General features: G+C 41.2%; 1 protein-coding gene across 5 annotated transcripts in view; it reads left to right on the forward strand.

Moving 5' to 3' along the window:
• The window catches only part of LOC122550843 (F-BAR and double SH3 domains protein 2-like), a 229,516-nt gene that overhangs the window by 100,904 nt on the left and 107,206 nt on the right, over nt 1-21,406 (forward strand). For all 5 annotated transcript variants that reach the window (XM_043692169.1, XM_043692170.1, XM_043692172.1 and 2 more), the window contains exons 7-8: nt 1,785-1,839; nt 8,178-8,306. In XM_043692169.1, coding sequence (XP_043548104.1) covers nt 1,785-1,839; nt 8,178-8,306 — 184 coding nt within the window. The remainder of the gene's footprint in view (nt 1-1,784; nt 1,840-8,177; nt 8,307-21,406) is intronic.

Consider the following 21,406-nt stretch of genomic DNA (forward strand, 5'->3'; position numbering starts at 1 on the left):
GGATTCCTTGGGGCCTTGGAGAGAAGTGAGGGGGGAGGTGTGAGCCCAAGTTTTGCATTTCTTGCGGTTGCAGGGGAAATTGCCGGGAGTGGATGTTGGGTTGGTGGGGAGGTGTGGACCTGACGAGGGAGTCGCGGAGCGAGTGGTCTTTCCAGAATGCTGATTGGGGAGGGGAGGGAAATATATCCTTGGTGGTGGGGTCTGTTTGGAGGTGGCAGATATGACGAAGGATGATACGATGTATCTGGAGGTTGGTGGGGTGGTAGGTGAGGACCAGTGGGGTTCTGTCCTGGTGGTGATTGGATGGTACAAGGGCAGAGGAGCGGGAAGTGGAGGAGATGCGGTGGAGAGCATTGTCTGAGGGGATATTGCGGTCTTTGAAGAAGGAGGCCATCTGGGTTGTTCGGTATTGGAATTGGTCCTCTTGGGTGCAGATGTGGCAGAGGCGAAGGAATTGAGAATATGGGATGGCGTTTTTACAGGTGCCAGGTGCAAAAGAGGGTAATTCCCCCAATAATCTAAGCCTTCATTCCATCACACAGTAATTTTAGTTTCTGTGCTTCAATTTCATTTGAAGTGACTGGTTCTTGATGGGAACCTGACATACTGCTCCCTGTTGAATGCAATTTTCAATGGAATTTCGAATGTCATTTTGAGTAACGTGCTGAGGTGGCATTCCGTCTGCTCCTTCCTAAACCACGATGACAGCTGCTACCCTGCCTCCATTAAATTAAGGACTTCTGTATGGTTAGGTGATAAACTATGCAGGACACTACAATGGTGTGGGAGACGCTTCACACACCATTCTGCTTTGCGACCCATCGGGATGTCTGAACTACTCTTTCAGCATCTTTTTGATATATGTAATAATTCTGGTAGAATCTGACTTTGATTAAATTTTGTTGCTGAGAAGCTGTGGATTTGTGGAAGGATGCTGTGAGTCATATATATCCCATAGGAGTTATCTGCTATACTTTTGAGATGGCCAAATATTCTGGGAAAATATACATAATTTGTTTATCTGATCAACCATGAGCTATGCAATAATAGAGCAGATTTTTAAAATTAGTGATGTTGTTGACTGGTGTCCTAATGTCCATGATACTCTGCATGAGGGGAAAGCCAACCATTGCAGAAAATCCTCAAGCATGCTCTTGTGTACTGTTGAGACTAATGGAGAAGTTGATAAACTGGTTAACCCTGATGAGCAAGGCATTGGTCACACACTTAGTGTAACTGTAAACTGCAGGCTGGTCCAGGTAGGTGATGTTCCCTGTCGTCTGAAAGAAGCCAATGATGGAAAAGAAATGAGATTGGCAATAAAGCATGACCTCAAGATCCTGTCACAGACAATTTGCTCAGTTGCCTGGAGAAGCAAAGTGGTAAACAGAAAGTATAACTTGAAGCCATTTTAATCACCCTCTTTCGTCTGCTGGGTTTGTTTCCAATTGGCCTTTGTGTGGCTAGATCCTATTTATACAAAAATACGTAAGTATATATTTAAAATCTCAACAAATGTTCAATTTTGTTAGATGACAAAATAGTAACAGTGAATGATTTCTGCTTGACATAGAATGATAGTTATGGAAATTTGGAATAGGCTATTTGGCTCCTCAATCTTGCTCTGCCATTCAATTGATCATCCGACTCTGTATCCCGCTTTCTTCTTGTACCCTTTGTTCCTTTTGATATCTGAAGCTTCCAGAATGTTTGTGCTAGTTTTCCAAAATCAAATGCAACTATCAAGTGCACTGTTTAAACTTTTGTTTTCCTGTATTTTTCAGGTCAAAACTTAGTCTGTTTCAGTCAAGAATAAGTTTACAGAAAGCAAGTGTAAAGGTGAGTTATGAGAGAATTTTAATGAGTATTTCCTGTTGATCTTATTCTTGAGCAATTCAACTTTGTAGATGATTTCTCTAATTTGTCCCTTGCTTTGTTCAGCCAAATGGGTGGTATTGGAACAATTTTATGCCAAGACATTACTTGATCAAATGAAACCAGTTTGTGACCAGATGAGAACAGTGTGTTTTCCTAGTAATTGTAGTAATACTCTGCCAGAAACCCCTGAAACAGTGACAAGACTGAAATTGGAAATTAAAACAGAAGCCCACCTAATACCATTCAGATATCATGAGATAAGTAAATTGGGGACAATATTGTGTAAGCTTAATTACTCTGGTTTATATAAGCGAGGTGGTGGCATTGAGGTCATGTTGTTACACCAGAGACCCCAACTAATGTGTGGGGAATATGGGTTCAAATCCCATCATGCTGGAATTAAATCTAGTCTAACTGTGAGCCTGAAACCAGTGTGAATAGTCATAAAGTTCATGAACATTGTCAAAGAAGGAAATTCTGCCATCTTTACCAGATGAGGCCGAGTACAATGTGGTTAACTCAATGCCCTCTGAAATAGACTAACAAGCCACTTTGTTGTATCTAACCCAACCACAGAAATATCTTAAAAAAGGAGTAAAACTGGACAGACCTGCAGCACCTTTCCTTGGTATGTTCTGCCATACCAGAAGTAGCAACACAGTATTATACAGGAGGGTGTTACTACAGGGACCTCAACAGAGACTCCAGATCCTGTGAAGTCTCTTGCCATCAGGTCAAATATAGGAATGGGTACCTCCTGTTGATTACCACCTAAACCCCTCAGCTCATTAATCAGTTTTTCTTCCATGTCTAATAACATTTTGAGGATGACGAGTGCAGATAATAATGTCCTCCTGATGAGGGGTGTCAGTGTCCATAATGAATGGCTCATTAGCACTTGCACTATTGATGAGTTAGCCGAATTCTAAAGCTAATCGAATGGCAGCAGATGGAGAAGGACCCAACCAGAGCGGAAAATATACTTCACCTTGTCCATGCTGAGCTATCATTTGCAGATCCATCTGTCCTGGCCAGGAGTAACCACCACTCAATTCTTGTAGAGATGAAGTTTGTTCTTCACATCGGAGATACCCTCCATCACCTGGTGTGGCAAAGGCACCATACTGAATGGGACTGATTTTGAACAGATCTAGCAACTCAAAACTGGGCATCCATGAAGTTCTGTGACCCATCAGCAGCAACAGAATTATATTCAACCATAATCTATAACTGTCAAGTTCCAAGAAGTGCCAGGAGGCCAATGTGTAAAAAGCAGGAGTTTTATTAAGGAGATGTTCACTCAATAGACAAAGCTATTTCCTACCCAAAGTGGCTGATGATATCATCAATATGTCATGCGATTGGACTGTTAAAGTGACAGTCCACCATACATACTTAGATACATATCATCCCTCCCCCTTTACACCAGAGGTTCTTGCAATGACAACATTCACAATATTTACAGTCAGGTATATGACAGTCAGTAAACAGATAAGACGTTCTGGAGAACGTTGATTCCTGTGTGGCTGTCAGTGCACCTTAGGTGTTTATTTTCTCATTGGCTTTAACCTCTGGTGTTTTAGGTGTACTAGGAACAACATCAGTTGTCGTCTGTTTCTAAGATGACTGAAAGTGCGAACATCTGAAGGATGTCGTGGTTTGCTCCGCTAAGGTATTGTCTTCCTCAGATGCTTCAATTACTTTCTCCGGTATATCCAAGTCTTTTTTTGGCACAGTTATTTGTGGATCTTCAGTTAATATTGTCTCTGGCACGATCGTTCTTGTTGCCAAGATTTGATCTGATGTTTCCATCTTCTATTGTATCTCCCCTGCATGATATAGGAATCCAGTTCAGTCTGCCCTATGATGATGGCTGGTACCAACTCCTTACCAACACTTGTTGACCTTTTCAGAAAACAGGATATCTGGCTTTGTTCTATCATTGGAAAACCTGATTCTATTGTTTCCTGTCAACAATGTCGTTTGTCATGTGTTCAGCAAATCAAATGCTGTGCGCGATAGACATTTATCACCATGAGCAATTCCTGAGCACTTTGAGGTATTAACTAGGTTGTGTTCCGGTATGTTCACAAAAGTTGCCCGATTCGTTTGGATAGTGATCTTGTTTTGCTGTTCCCTGTAAGGAATGTTTCATTGTCTGAACAATCTTTTCTGCCAAACTATTTGTGGCTAGATGATAAGGAGCTGATCGGACATTTGAATTCCGTTCTGCTTTAGATAATCCATAAACTCTTATGATATAAACTGTGAGCTATTATCACTGACAGGTTCTTCCAGATAACCAAGCCTCAGAACGATCTTCCCCAGTTTTTCGATGGTTTCCTCTGAAGATGTCATCTTCATCATCGCAATTCAGGCCATAGTGTCAACCACTACGAAAACCATTTGCCCTTCAAACGATCTGGCATAGTTTATATAGATTCTTTGCCATGGGGCTTTCTGGCTATTCCCATGAGTGTAATATATAAATCTCTGGTTAGACCCCACTTGGAATACTGAGAGCAGATCTCATCGCCATACCTTAGGAAGTTTTCATGGTATTAAAAGGAAAAGATAGAGTAGACAAAGATTAAAAACTCTTTGCACTAGTTGGAGATCCTAGAACTAGGGGAACAGTCTAAGATTTAGGGCTAGATTGTATGGGAGAGATGTTAGGGAGCATTTCTACACATAAAGGGTGGTAGAGGTTTGGAACTGTCTTGCACAAATGACAGTTGACAGTAGATCAGTTATTAATTTTAAATCTGAGGTAGGTAAATGTTTGTTAAAGTTGTGAAGGGATCTGACCCAAAGACAGGTATATGCAGTTAGGCCACAGATAAATCACAATCTCATTAGCTGGTGAACAGGCTTGATGAGCTGAATGGCCTACTCCTGTGCCATATAACACTAATGGAGGTAGGTTGCAAACTTGCCAAAGCTGCACAAATTCTCGCCATCTTATTTTCAAAGTCAAGCACTGGTTCTCTCCTCCCTTCTGTGAATGCCACAGTGACTTTCGTGTAGTTAATTTAACACATTTCCTTAACTCTGGTGGAAGGAAAGAACTCATTCCCCACAGGAGATATCCTGCTTGTACAGTTAGTTCTAGCTTCTGTATGACTTATGACTTCATTTCTGGAATTGTTCCTGTGATCCTGCCATAAAGTACCATGTCTGTCACTTTTGATCGTAGTGGATAATTTGTAGTGTACTTATTAACTTACCCTGCCATTACCGGAGTGTTCTCTACTTGTTCAAGTAAAGAACAGTCTACATGAGGACTGTTTGTTGTCACCTCATTTGACAAAGGAAATCTGGACAGCCCAGCAGCTTTTCCACACAAGTTGGATTGCCGATACTTAATTCTGTAAGTGTGAGCTAGTAGCAACAATGCCCACTCTGCATACGGCCGGCTGCTAGAAAGGATGTCCCTGTATGAGGCCAGAGCATTGTGGTCAATCGTCTGTGGTCTGTTAATAGGGTAAATTCCTGATCATGCATGTATTGGTGGAATCAACTAATGCCAATCATTTCTAGAGCTTCCTTCTCTACCTGCGCAAAGTTTGTTTCTGTTTTTTTTAACAATTTTGATGAAAAAGCTATTGGCTTCTTGTCACCAATTGGAAATAACTCCCCTCCCCCACCCCCTCTGCATTTCCAAACAGTGATATGTTGATCGTATGTTGTATGTCAGTTGTACCGGTAACTTTGGGTCAAAATGGGTCAGGACTTCTGACTTTAATAAAGCCTCTGGCTTGTGTAAAGGCTCTTTTGCATTGGTCTTCCGATTTCCAATTCTTGTTTTGCCATAATAAATTGTGCAACAGTTTTGAGAATATTTGCAAGATTTGGGGAAAAACTGCCACTTTAGCATGCCCAAAAATGATTGTACTTGATTTATATTTTTTGGTGCTGGTGCCTCAGTTATGGCTTTTCCTTTTGAAGAGTGACTTGTGTAGTCTCTAAGCATCAATGACATGGCCGAAATATTTGATGGAAGATTTTAACCAATCACATTTGTCTTTCCTCACCCTTAGGTTATAATCTTCAAGTCTCAGCTGTGTAGCATCTAAATTGTAAAGATGCTCCTTTTAGTTTCCTCCGTGAATAAAATATCATTTAGATAACACTGAACTTTTCCCAAACCACTTAAGATTTGATCTATGGCATTTTGGAATAACTCAGATGTACATATAATTCCAAATGGCAGACTTTTATAATTGAATAGTCTTTTGTGTTATAGTCATTACATATTTCTGTGATTTATAATCTATATTGATCTGGAGGTAGGCTTGACTGTGGCCAGTTTTATTGAAAAGCTGATCTCCAGGTAATCCAGCAAATAGGTAATCGATTAAAGACAAAAGATACTGCTTAGCTCCCCATACTGGATTAATGGTGACCTTAAAATCACTGTGGATACATACCGATGCATCTTTCCTCGTTACTAGGGTGATAGGTGTGGCCCAGTCACTCACATTTACAGGTTCAAGAACTCTTGTCTTGACCAACCTCTCTCATTCTGGCTTGATCTTTAGTCTGATTTTACAAGGCACTAATTTTAGCCTTGCAATATTTTGCTTGATTCTTATCCTTTATTTTCATTTTACAAAGTTCTTTTCTATGTTTCCAGATCCCCATTGAAACCAGTGGCATGTTTTGTTTAGAATTTGTGACAGATCAGTATCAGAATCTGACAAGATTCTGTCCAACCATGTTCTTTCCAATAAAATTTCCTTTGGTAATATGCAAAAATAAATCTGCAGACTGACTGTTACTGAACATTCACATTGAGACAACCCCTTAAAGACACCACTTCATTTGTGAAAGTTCTTTGTACAATCTTTGAGGGTTGCAGCCAGTGTGACTCAACTGCTGCTGACACACAGAGGTATCAATGACACTGCTACTTGTTTTTACCGGTTTGCTATTCAGTACAAGAGTGACAAGAGTATTGGTTGGTGTTGCCAACAATGGCCAGTATGTTTAGTAACGGCTCTTCTTCAGACTGTGCATCTGGGCTTTTTTCATGCCCTTTTTGCACCTTGTAGACTTCCTTTCTACTCTTCAGTTATGTTCATTTGCTGTATGTTATGTTTCTTCCACTAACACCTCCCTTTGTTGTGCCCTTTTTTTGTCACAGTTTCTGCATCCAGTGTTTTCATAACAGCAATTTGCTGGAGTTGTTGGTCGGTTCGCTGAGCCGGTTGATTTTTTTTTCTCTTTGAGCAACATGTACTCTCCCTACTGGATGATACCTTCAGTGCTGTGCAACCTTAGGATGAAGCGCTGTTGTGATATGCTGCGTGACCCATTTTTCATAGCAGTGACTCCTATCCTGGCCAGGAATATTCAGAAAATCCAGGCCTCAAATCATAGGGATGCTGCAAAATGGTTTTGGTGATCAGGAAATCTAAAACATTAGATGCAATCTCTGATAAGCAACCAATGGGTTAGAACTGAGATGAAGATTCGAAATGTTATTAATCATTAGAATTCTCTACTCCTGAGGGTTGAGGATCTCCATCATCAATTACATTTGAGGCTGGGAAAAATAGATTCTTGGCATCTCTGAATCAAAAGATAGAGAGAGAGTGGGTGAGAGCGTGGAGTTGAAGCTCAAGGTCAGCCAAGTTCAAATTGAATGGCAGAGCAGTTCTGGCAGCCTATACAACCTGCTCCTGCTTCTTATAGTTGCTGTTGCTTGGGTTTATGTTGATTGTGAAGTGGTATCCCTCAAACCTCTCTGTAATGGAGTGAGATGCCTGTGGACCTTCATCAACTATTGGTAATTATCTTTATTTACATATACCTATTTTAAAAAACAAACTGGCAATAACAAGAACTTTTTAAGTGCTTTTGATCATCAAATGGTGAAACTGAATTGTTAAGTAGTAGATTCTAGAGTAAGTGCAGGCTTGAATTGCTGATCCTTCTCCTTGTGCTGTCAGTCTATAGTTTCTTCACATGCAAGAGGGGACATTGACTGAAATTCACTGTGTAACTGTTTGTGCCTCTTCATGGATGTCTCGAGTTCCGATGGCAAAGACATCAGAAGAAGGTTATTCACATGCTTATGTTACAAGGCAAATAGTGTGTAAAGTTTGAGAATCTTAAGTTATAGAATATATCATAAATAATGGAGAGATGCAAATAAGTCAATAATATAGCCATCATACTGAGTATATTCTTGTAAAATATAATTACAAGGAGAAAAATGTTAAAAAGTCTTTTAAGAAATAAAAATCGGTGCAACTCTTTGATGTCTAATATCAAACATTTTGTTTGAATTCCAGTTAAAAGCACGACGCAGTGAGTGCAACACAAAAGCTAACCATGCTAGAAATGACTATCTTCTTACACTGGCAGCTGCAAATGCACATCAAGATCGCTATTATCAGATAGATCTGGTAAACATGATGCTGGTAAGTAAGTTTTTGACACTTGTGTTTTTATGTTTAAGATTGTGATTGTTTTCTCCTGGATAAATTAAGACCAGTAATGTTTACACTCTCATCTCTACCTAACGATAACTTTTAAGGAATACTCCAGGAATAAAAATCATGTTGGATTTAGTATGTCACGTATGTATGTTTGTGACATTTCTTTGCATCCACATAAGGCAGAAGACAGGTCACACAAATCTTGAAATTGAAATTGGTTTCAAAATTATGGAGTTTTAGACTTCCTTTCAATTATATTCTTGTTATTTTTGAATGAATTGCTTTATACTCTTCAGTTGATAATAACATTGAAATACTTGGTTATCCACTTATTATGATTTAAGCAATTTTCAGAAAGGGGACTCACCTTACTTATTCCCAAACCAGTTGTAATAGAATTACATCATTTCTTTCTAGGAGTCGCCTTGATTTTGGGACACATCTTTAATGTGTTTATAGTAGAAATTCAGTGAAGATTAGTTCAGGTCTAATTTGAAGTCTCCCACCAAAAAAGCCTTCTGGAGTATTAAAAATTGTGTGTCCGATTGTACTACTGTAACTTCTAAATGTAATGGTTGGCTCATGTTTACCTCTTTAAATGACATTTTGGCTGCTCTGAACTCTGCTGTGTCCATCAGCTCCTCTTCAAAGTAGTCGGATTTTAAGTACTCCAAATCCGTTTTCCTGTCAGCCTAATCTTTGAATGTACTAGTCAGCTGCGAATGGATCTGATCAGATCTTCCTGATTCAACCAAATTTGAAGTTTAGTAGAAAGTAATCATTTAAATGTTTGCCAGTGGAGTTGAAATTTGCCATTGTTTTCTCACTGTATTGCAATCAAGTCCTCAGAACATGTATAATGAAAACTAATGCTTTTTTTTGTTAGTTCATACTGTTAATCTAATGGTTACTTACTTAACTATTCGGTTCAGTCATTCACTAAGTAAAATTTCTATGTGAGTTATCTGTGCTTAATTAGTGAAAATATTATTTCTGTATGGTAACAAGAGACCAATATCCCCCTCATGGCCCAGTATTGCATTACTGTTAAATTTCTGCATTCCTGCTCCTACTGTCCTTGACAACATTTTATCTTTGACCCCAGTTTTCCCATTCTGTTTGAGACAAGACCATTTCTGTAATGTCAGAACATCAAATCTGCCTCGAGGCTTCCATTGCAATTAAAATTCATAATTCAGAACACCGTGCACAAGGATGCGTGTGCACACAATTAGAAAATGTGTGCAGTGCGTACAGAAGGTTTGAGTGGGGACTTGTGCAAAGGGAGAAGGTTAGCAGTTTATTGGCTGAGATGCAAGTAACATCTTTGAGGCATCGTATGAAATAAAATAACATGTAACAACAGAACTTGAATGGAAGATAGTGGGAGTAACTTTTTAACTGACTATAATACCATAGAACCTCAATTGTCTGTCCCTCATCATCTGATTGTTTTGTGCTTTGGAAATTTCTCTTCATATTTTTGGCACAGATCGGCCAAATCCACCAATGAAAGGAAAATGCTTTTTGTATCCATTTGAGGGATGTGGGCATCGCTGACTGGCCAGCATTTATTTCCTGTCCCTAGCTTTTCTTGAGAATCTGATGGTGGTGGTGAGCTGCCTTCTTGAACCACTACAGTCCACATGTTGTAGATTGACCAATAAAGTCCTTAGGCAATTCTAGGATTTTGACCCAGCGACAATGAAAGAACGACAATTTATTTCCAATTCAGGATGGTCTCAGGCTTGGAGGGGATCTTGCAGGTGGTGGTATTTGCAGGTATCAGCTGCCCTTGTCCTTCTAGTTGGAAGCAGGCATGGGTTTAGGTGGTGATGTTTGCGGATCTTTGAATTTCTGTAATGCATTTTGTAAATAGTACATGCTACTGCTATTGAGCATTGGTTGTGGAGAGGGTGGTTGCTTGCAGAGGTGAGTTAATCACTGTAGTATTACTGCTCTTTGGCCTGCTCTTGTAGACACTGTTCATGTGACAAGTCCAGTTGAGCTTCTGGTTTATGGTAACGTCAAGGATGCTGTTAGTGGGGGATTCAGTGATGGTACCACCATTTAAAATCAAGAAGCATCTCTTGTTGGAGATGGTCATTGCTTGGCATATGTGTGGTGCAAATGCTATTTGCCAGTTGTCAGCCCAAGCCTGGATATTGTCCATATCTTGTTGCATTTTAACATTGAGGAGAAAGTGAGGTCTGCAGATGCTGGAGAACAGAGCTGAAAATGTGTTGCTGGAACAGCGCAGCAGGTCAGGCAGCATCCAGGGAACAGGAGAATCGACGTTTCGGGCATAAGCCGTTCTTCTTCCAAATTCCTGAAGAAGGGCTTATGCCCGAAACGTCGATTCTCCTGTTCCCTGGATGCTGCCTGACCTGCTGCGCTGTTCCAGCAACACATTTTCAGCATTTGAACATTGAGCAATCGTTGGCAAACATCTCCACTTCTGACCTTATGATAGAGAGCAGGTCATTGATGAATCAGCTGAAAATGGTTGGGCCCAGGACACTACACTGAGGAACTCCTGAGAGATGTGCTGGAGCTGGGATGACTGACCTCCAATGACATACAAACATCTTCCTGTATGTCAGGTATGATTCCAACCAGCAGAGAGTTTACCCCTTGATACTAATTGATTCCAGTTTTGCAAGATCTCCTTGAAGCCGCACTCAGTTGAATGTGGCATTTTCCCCTCACTTCTGGAATTCAGCTCTTCTGTCCATATTTGAATCAAGGGCTGTAATGAGGCCAGGAACTGAGTGACCGTGATGGAATCCAAACTGGGTGACACTGAACATGTTATTGTTGAGCAGGTACTGCTGGTTAGTACTGTTGATGACTCCTACCATCACTTCACTGATAATCGAGAGTAGACTGATGCAGTGGCAATTGTCCTACTTTTGTCTTACTTTTCATGGACAGGACATACCTGAACAATTTTCCAAATTGTTGGGCTGATGCCAGTGTTGTGACTGTAATGACAAGCTTGGCTAATGGAGCAACAAATTTGGGAGCATATCTTCAGTACTATTGCTGGAATGTTGTTGGGACCCATAGCCTTTGCAGTATCTAGTGCCTCCAACCATTTCCTGATATCATGCTGAGTGAATCAAATTGACTGACTAAAGACTAGTATCTGTGATACTGGGGAATCCACTCGGTGTTTCTGGCTGAAGGTCTCTGCGACTGCTTCAACCTTTTCTTTTCCACTGGTGTGTTGGGCTCTTCCATCATTCAAGGAGGAGGCTACATAAATGCTCAATTAATTTAATTGTCCACCACCATTCACCATATGGGATGTAGGCATCACTGGCTTGGTCGTCATTTATTACCCATCCTTAATTGTCCACAGGACAGTTAAGTGTCAGCCATATTACTGAGAGTCTAGAGTCACGTGTAGACCAGATCATGTAAAGATGGCAAATTTCCTTCCCTAAAGGACCTGATGAATTTTGACAGCAATGGTCACCATTGGGCTAGCTTTTTTATTATAGATTTTCTTGAGTTCACATTCCACTATCTCCATGACAAAGATATGGTGTTCCTAGACCATTCAATTAGGCTTCTGGATTTCTCATTCAGCCACATTGCCAAAACTACCATCTCCCCAGGTGGATTAGGATAAGTTAATACTATGGGCATTTAGAGTGATATTTTCTACATGAATTGTGAAACATATTCTGCAATTATAAATCATAGTTTTCTTAAGATTAATGTAATGGTGGAATACAATTATTGCTCTTTCTAGGTTAAGGCTTTCAGGTGTACATCCTCATTTTAGGGATGTCTGCAGACTTAGAGCTAATATTTTGAAATGGTTTAAATTAATAATAGTAGAGCATCACTTTTTGTTTTACCCAAAGGTAGATGATTGCTTCCATCATGTTAGAATTTATAGGTAATTAATTAACAGATCTGTGTGGGTATTCAGAAGAAAACTAGATTGTCATTCATTTTTCCACAGATTTTATATTTCCACAGATTTTATATTTCCATCACCGGTACATGTTTTGTAAGATGTTTTTCTACTTAAAATCAAAATTATTTCACATCCTATATGAATAATACCAGTTTTGGCCTTGTTCATTTGCTAAACAACTTCAAACTTGTATGATCTATCTAGCAATGAACAACCCTTTGTTCTTTATGTGTGTAAACATGGTTACTAATGAAGACTTGTGCAACATTTTACACAATGAGATCCCCAGTAGAAGGCAGGGTGAAATATCAGGTGTGGAAATGGCGCTATGGGACCACCTCCTAAGATGTATCGTTTTAGAGAAAGCATGGATGGTTAAAGGCATCTATGTATGTTGAACAATTGTGCAAGCAGATTTAAGGTTGGGCAAGTGATATTTGTGACTGGGGAATGTGAGCTTGAAATAGCAGTCAGTAAACAGAAACATCATAAACATGGTCTTAGTCAACTTCTGAAGCTCAGAGTATGAAGATTTTATCCCAGAAATTACTGCTTGTTTTACCAGATTATATAAGCTAAAGCATTTATATTCCATTCCTCTTATTATGATGGCATTAATCCATTTGAGTGAAAAGAATAAATGGATGAATGTACCAATAAGCTGTGTTTTTATTTCATTATTACACTCAGTCATTTCTAGGGTAGGATCTTCATACCTTGAGCTTCAGAAAGTTCACTGCCATCAGGTTTTTGATATTTGTTTGTTTTGAAATCAAGGAGCACGACTATTTAGACAGATCCTGTCTTTGGCGCAGTAATTACAACACGTTGATGCAAGTTCAAACAAATATATACTTGGACTTAAATTTTTGAGGTGTGGTTTTGTGGTTCCTATGTTTAGTTGAATTTGTCCTTGTAATTGGTAACCTTTGTGTAGACCTAGCTTGAAGTACAAGAAAATAGCTCAAACAAAAGTGCAAATGGAAAGTCAAGAGAAAAGAAATTGACCAATCATTTCAGCAAGTTGAAAGATGATAACGAAAGGAGCTGTCGTTGTGAAATGCGAGGACGGTGGTTTATGATTATCTTGTGTTATTTCAAAATGAGGAAAGTATCATAAACCACCATCCTGCCTTTAAATGATTGTGTTATGCAACCTAGCAGTGAGCATGCTGCTGAGCACTTGCACTACCTTTGCTTAAAGCTAGCCCACACCTTTTGGCGAGATGTACTTTGACTGCAGCAGGATCCAGAACTGAGGAAAGGAGGAGAAAGTTACAGAAATATTGCAACAGGCCAGAGCATGCGCATCAAGGTTCTTGGATGCTGTGGTGGATGAGTTAGGCATGAGGGGTGATCTTCTCTTACTTTCAGATATGTACTGAAAAGATAAAAGGAGCAGGTAGTCCTAGCAATCCATATGAGTGGTAAATCCCTGAGTACCTGGATATGAAGCTGAAGCTTTAATAATCTTTCATGTGGATTCAGTAAATGGATCTTGATTGCCATATCCTGTCACCTACATCCCTGCCCCTAAACACATTGCAACACACTCATTTGAATTTTCTTTTGGAGGATAAAGTGGCCCATAATTGGGTACAACAGCATTTAACTGATGGGAACAGACATGGCCATATATCCTGACTTCCTTGCCTGGTAATGCTGCTCAGAACAATTAGTGTTGGAGTCTTAGTGTCTCACCCCAACAATGCCCCGATGCCTAAATGTTTTTTTGGTTCTCAAAAACTGACACATGTGGCCAGTCAGCAGCATGTGAGGCTGAAGTCCTGACCTGACATTTTAGCCACTGGCTTTGGCGCTCTGCAGATTTTAAAAGGTAACTTAGAAGGAAAAACCTGTACTTAGTTAGTCACTAGGCATGTGTGGTCTGTTTGAACCAGTGCAAAAGGTTTGTGTTCATGCTAACTCCCCAGATGATGATGTCACATGCCTGTAGACAGCCTGCTGTCACTGCCAGAGTACAGGGAGGAGCTCAAAGTGGACACAAGAGTTCAGGCAAAACTTGGGTCTGGATGAACTCCATTGTACATGAAAGGAGGTTTCTGGGCCCACCTGACAGAGGTTCCTCATGCTAACCTGTTGCTCAGTCCCGTCAGCTTAGCATTCAGAAACCTTGGGTTACAAACTCTATACTGTTGCGATATATCTGTGGCTTCCCCCTCAACAGTTCCCCCTCCTCCCTTCAGTTCCAGTTCCTACCACTGCCAGATTACATCGCCCCTTTAAGTAAAGCAATAAGCAAGCAATTTTCATTACTGTGTAAGCCCCTAAATCCTAATGAATCCGCTAAATCCTCAGTTAAAGTTGTGCTTGCTTTCCTGAAAATCGCAATTTTAAATGAAACAAGGTTTAGGTTCCCTTCAAAATCGATAATGGACTTATGTTAATGCTAGAGTCAGTTGGCTTTGAACAACTTCTGTTTTGGATAAAACCAGCTGAAATACTGCACTGTTCATTCCTAGCTGAAATAAATAATTTGCCAATTAATGTTATTAAATGTAAGTACCACATGTAATATTATAAAACAACACTTAACATATTGTACTTGACCAAACTCCATCTAGTGTCAGAAGTTTGTCAGTGCAGGAGCTTAAGTCCCAAAGTTACCTGCATTTGCCACTACGGCCACTAGATGGAGTGAACCTAAGACTTCAGTGTTGGTTCAGAATGGGAGCAATGAGCTAAGTCCGCAGACTTACAGTGTATAGTACAGGAGGCCATTTGGCCTATTGTTTCCAGAAAGAGCTACCCAGCTAGTCCCATTCTCCAACTTCGAGCTCCCAAGCCCTCTAAATCCATCACTTGCAAATATATAATACAGCTCTCTTTTGGGACCTCCAATAGAATCCACCCCCACCACTCTCCCAGGCAATATATTCCAAGTCCGAACAACTTGGAGTTAAAAAAAAATTCTCCTTCTCTCACTTCTAGCTCTCTTGCTGACAATCTTGAAATTGTGACCCCGACTTACTGATATACTAACTACTGAAAACTGAATATCCTTTATTACCTCTCCAAAATTGGTCATAATTTTGGACACCCCAATAAAGTCACTTCTTAATCTTCTCTGCTCCAAGGAGAAAAAGCAGTTTCTCTAAACTTTCCTTGCATCTAAAATCCATCATTTCTGGTATTATTCTAGAAAGCCTCCGTTATGCTCTCTGCAGGGCTTTAGCAACCTTCCTTAAAGGAGTCGAGAACTGAAAACAATACTCCATCATTTGTTTTTGAACTCTAAGCCACTAATTTATAAACTCAAGAATCCCATAAGCTGCCTTAATACATTTTCAAGTTAACTGACAGCATCAGAAAATTATGTACTTGAACCCCAAGGTCCCTCGCCCTGAACTCTCCTCAGAGTTGTACCATTGAATATGTCTGTCCATGTTTTGTCCACCAAAATGCATTACTTCACATTTCTGTGCATTGGAATTTATCTGCCAGGGGTCTGCCCATTTGGCCAACTTGTCAGTGCCCCTCTGAAGTCACTCGTGTCACCGTCACAATTCACTACTCTCCCTAGCTTAATATCATCACAAATTTAGAGATTTTTGCCCTCAACACCCATCTCTAAATTGTTTATGTAAATCAGAAAAAGCAAGGGTGCCAGTACCAATCCCTGGGGAACACCACATTCAACTTGTCTCCAGTCTAAGAAATGTCCATTCATACTAACCCCTCAATTTTCTATCTCTTAGCCAACTTCTAATCCATGTTGTCAAGGAACTATCCATCCCAAACATTTCCAATTTGCTGACAAATGTGTTATGTAGCTCTGTATCAAATGCTTTCTGAAATCCAAATATATAACATCCATAGCACCACCCTCATCCACTGCCTGTGTCACCTTATCAAAGAACTCAATTAAATTTGTCATGACCTGCCTTTTACAGAGCCAAGTTGACTGTCTAGTATGAACTTATTTTTCTCAAAATGCATATTTATCTTATCCCACATTATGGCCTCCATCAATTTTCCCACTGTTGGGGTCAAATTGACATGTCTGCAGTTTCCTGGGTTAATCTTTGCCTCTTTCTTGAAAAATGATGTTACATCTGCAATCGTCTAATTCTCTGGAACAAATCCTGTGTTCAAGAAGCCAAGAAGCAAAATAAAGTTCAGGGCTGAAGGTATGAACAAATGGCAGGAGCAGAGGCCAAAGTGGAGCAATGCAAAAGCGTGCCAAGGTCCAGGAGCCGAGGACAGCAGCAGGCAGACAGGGAATGACATTGAGAGTGGAACTGCTAGGAGTAGGATCATATGTGCAGATTAGTCATAGAGTTAATGCCGATGACTCGGTGTGAGTAGGTGATTGACAGCAGCCAATCCGGTTTTGTCACAGCAGGGGTCCTCTTGCAGAGCTGGTCTTTCTCTGTTTGGAAGTGGGAGCCAACCGCCTGAGAATTCTTGAGACTTTGTCATCATGCAAACTCCATCTCCACTCCTATTGCTTAAAAAGTAATAAAATCTATCCACTGTCTTATGTACTGTAGTAAGAACCGAGATCTGGCCATGAGATCCATGATATTGTTAATTAACCCCTGATTGGTGCCATGCCAGCTTAGAAACAGGCATCATGATTTTGATAATTGCTCATTGGAGCTTTCAGAGACTGTCAGCAGTCCATCAATCTGTACTTCAGATTACTCAGAAACCTGAGGCACACCACTATCCCCAACTGGTTCAGAGCTGGATGTATAATGTATACATCCAGCACACTCCAATGCATGCAAGAACTTTGGTTTTTGATTGGCACAAAGTGAAACAAAGTATTGTATCAGGTAGGTAAAAACAATGACTGCAGATGCTGGAAACCAGATTCTGGATTATTGGTGCTGGAAGAGCTCAGCAGTTCAGGCAGCATCCAAGGAGCTTCGAAATCAACGTTTCGGGCAAAAGCACTTCATCAGGAATAAAGGCAGTGAGCCTGAAGCGTGGAGAGATAAGCTAGAGGAGGGTGGGGAGAAAGTAGCATAGAGTACAATGGGCGAGTGGGGGAGGGGATGAAGGTGATAGGTCAGGGAGGAGAGGGTGGAGTGGATAGGTGGAAAAGGAGATAGAAAGGTAGGACAAGTCTGGACAAGTCATGGGGACGGTGCTGAGCTGGAAGTTTGGAACTAGGGTGAGGTGGGGGAAGGGGGCTGGAAGTTTGGAACTAGGGTGAGGTGGGGGAAGGGGTATTGTATCACCCTGTTGCAGGAATGCCCTATCTTGACCACAATCTGTCAGCAGTAAACATAATCAGTAGAGTCAGAGTCCTACAATACTGAAGACGCCCTTTGGACCATCGAATTTGCACAGAGAAAAAACCCATTACCTTTCTACACTAATGCACAGCTCCCTTCCTATCCAAGTCATTGAAACCAATGTGGATTATCTTGACATAGAAGAATATCCTCTGTGTGCTTTGTGACATCATGACCTCGGTACCAGGGGGGCAACATACCATTCTGGAGTCACACCTGCAGCTAAAGGAAGACCTGTCTATTCTGCTAACTAACAAATCACCTCTCACCATTGCTCCTCCTTTCTCCTTCTTCCCCTCCCTGAGCCATTCATGCTGCTACAAACATGACACTGCCTGGTTCCCTTGAGGAACCAGCACCCTTGCCAGGTTCCAAAACAGAAAACTGATTGGTGAGCCAGGACCTCGTTTAAAATTTTTAACAACTAATCCCTTTATACATTTTCTTTGATGACCAGTTGAACTAAGTAGAAAATTGGTGAACAGGGCCTCAATATAGTGATCTCTAGATTAGAACTGAAGTTTTAGAAGAGGTGATCAAGTGTATAGATGAGGCTCCTGCAGTTGATGTAGTTTACATAGATTTGCTGTAGTGTCAACAATGGTAACGAATCTCATCTTACCTGAGGATATCCCTGCAACAGCCTGCAAGCTCAGAGACCCCCTACTACCCACTTCTACTACTTCCCAGAATCCACAATTAAGACTCCTCAGGCAGACCCATTGTTCCTGGCTGTTCCTGCCCCACGGAACTTATTTTTCTCTCTTTTGTTTTTTCTCCCCTGTCCGATCCCTTCCCACTTATGTCTGTGATTCTTCTGAAACTTTACTTCAGTTTCAAATTTTCCAGTTTGTGGGCACCAGCCATCTCTTTTTATCATGGGCATGCAATCCCTTTTACAATCCATCCCCAATTAGGAAGGTCTCTCAGCTCTCTGCTCCTTCCTGAAATGAAGGCATCACGCTCCCCCATCTGGCTACACTCATCCTCCGTTTAAACAACAACTTCTCCTTTTGATCATCTCATTTTTCCCAGATCAAAGGTGTAGCTTTGGATACCCCCATGGACCCCAGTTATGCCTGTCTCTTTGAAAGTTACATGGAACATTGCTTGATCCAGTCTTACTCCAACCCCCACCCATAATTTTTTCTCCAGTATATCGAAGACATCATCAGTGCTGCCTGCCTGTCTCATTTGTTGATAAGTTTTGCTTCCAATTTCCACGCCGCTGTCGACTTCATCTGGTGCATCTCTGACACTTCCCTTCTCTTCCTCAACATCAGTTTCCATTTTTGGGGATAGGCTGACCACCAATATCCACTACAAACCTACTGACGTTCAAGTTACCTGGACTATGCATCCTGACATTCTACTTCCTGTACTCCATTGCATTCTCCCAATTTCTCCATCTGAGCTACATCAGTCCTGAAGAAGGGTTACACCCGAAACATCGATTTCTCCACCTCCTGATGCTGCCTGGCTTGCTGTATTCTTCCAGCCTCCTGCCTGTCTACACCTTCCAAGTGAAGCAGCGATTTACCTGCACTTCATTCAATTAAGCCTTCTCCTCTACAATATGCTGGGGAGACGATATGCAGATTGGTTGTCTGTTTTGCAGGATATCTGCATTCTGTATGTAAGAATGAGCCCAAGGTCCAGTTATCTGCCACTTCAACACACCACTGTGTTCCCAAGCCAGTATTTCTGACTAGGACCTGCTGCAGTGCTCCATTGAAGGGTAGCACAGCCTCTCATCTTCCCTTGGGGACCCTGCAGCCTATATCAAATTCCCATAATTTTAGAATCTGAACACCTTCTTCCATGTCCTTTACCCACCCCTATGTCGCAAGCCCTGTCAAGACATGGGCTGCTTTCAACGCAACCAACCTGAATTTCATCTACTTGTTATCCCCATTATTTATCAGCTTTACTGCTTCCCTGGTTTACTGTTAGCCATCCCTTTGTCTGCCTGACTCGCCCTCGCGCTGTCCCCCGCCCTCTCGCTGTCCCTATCATTGGGCTGTGCTTCCAACTATCCACTCATTCCTTCCCACCTCCCACTCCCAATCCACTGTCATCAGCACAAATACCAACTTTGCCTGGTTACTGTCGGTCCTGAAGAAGGATCACTGGCCCTAAAAACTTCACTCTGCTTTCTCTCTGCAGATGTTGCCAGACCTGCTGAGTTTCTCCAGCAATTTCTGTTTTTTATTCTGTTTATGTTGCCTTGAATGTTCTTGCACTGCTTTTCTCCCTTGATCTTTCAAAGTAACCTTTGAACAAAGTCAGAAATAAGCATGGCAAAAGTGAAGTCTTCACAGTTCAGTCACTGCTAATGCTTTTCCCATCAGAATTGCTGAACTTGGAAGTTCCCTTGTTTACAGGAATAGGATCAGCAATATTTTCAACAAACATGAGAAACCGTAACCGACTGAGTATCAAAACAATACTTCATCCAGTTCTTCAAACATTGCAAATGAGAACACTCCTGTTACCAAGGCTTTCCATTTATAAGCCAAGGAGCCACGATTCTTGTATTTCATTTTCAAATGGTAGCAAGTTCAAATTCAGAAATATTCCTTTAATTTACTGTCAATAAAATAAATGCAGGCCTAGCCAGTAACATCCACATCCTGTAAATGCATTTTTTTAAAAAAACCTCCTTCTGTCCTCTGCTTGTTTTTTCAATGAAAAGTTTTCCATTGAATGTAATTTTGCTTATTCTTAATTGTCCTTGAGAAGTTAATGGTGAGCTTCCTTCTTGAATCACTGCAGTCCTTGGCATGTAAGTACACCATGATGCTGGTAATGATGTTGAATGTCAAGGGAAGATTGTTAAATTCTCTCATGTTTGAGATGGTTATTGCCTGGCACCTAATACTACATATGTTACTTATTGCTTATAAATGCTAACCTGGATGTTGGAGGAGAAAGTGAGGACTGCAGATGTTGGAGGTCAGAGCTGAAAATGTGTTGCTGGAAAAGCGCAGCAGGTCAGGCAGCATCCAAGAAACAGGAGAATCGATGATTCGGGAAGAAGGGCTAATGCCCGAAACGTCGATTATCCTGTTCCTTGGATGCTGCCTGACCTGCTGCGCCTAACCTGGATGTTGCCCAACTGTTTAGATCAGAGTGGTGCTGGAAAAGTACAGCAGGTCAGACAGCATCCGAGGAGCAGGGAAATCAACGTTTCGGGCAAGAGCACTTCATCAGGAATAGAGACAGGAAGCCTCCAGGGTGAAGAGATAAATGGGGGAGTTGGGACTGGGAAGAAGGTAGCAAAGAGTACAGTAGGTGAATGGGGGTGGGGATGGAGGTGATAGGTCAGAGAAGAGGGTGGGGGAAGGTCTCCTTCGAATCCTCCCACTTCCTCCAGACCAAAGAGGTAGCCATGGACACCCGTATGGGCCCCAGCTATGCCTGTCTCTTTGTTGGTTACATAGAACAGTCCATCTTCAAAGTTTGGGAGAAGATTTGTAGCTCGGGTGTTCGTTGTTGTGGTTCTGTTTCTTACCACAAATTCAACCAAACCCTGGGTCCGATATGTTGATGACACCTTTTGTAATCATTAAAAACACAGAAATAGAGAAAACACACCGGATCATCAACGCCACACTCTCAGGAATCCGATTCACGAGAGAAGAAGAAAAGGACAACCAACTCCCATTCCTAGACGTGATGGTACAGAGAACACCGAACGGAGAATTCACCACAAAGGTATACAGGAAAGCCACACACACAGACCAAGTCCTGAACTATGAAAGCAACCACCCCAACACACACAAACGAAGTTGCATCAAGACACTATTCAAAAGGGCCACAACACACTGCAGTACACCAGAACTGCAAAAAGAGGAAGAAGAACACCTATACAATGTATTCGC

This window comes from Chiloscyllium plagiosum, chromosome 6 (genome assembly GCF_004010195.1).
Source record: "Chiloscyllium plagiosum isolate BGI_BamShark_2017 chromosome 6, ASM401019v2, whole genome shotgun sequence".
Classification (NCBI taxonomy): Eukaryota; Metazoa; Chordata; class Chondrichthyes; order Orectolobiformes; family Hemiscylliidae; genus Chiloscyllium; species Chiloscyllium plagiosum.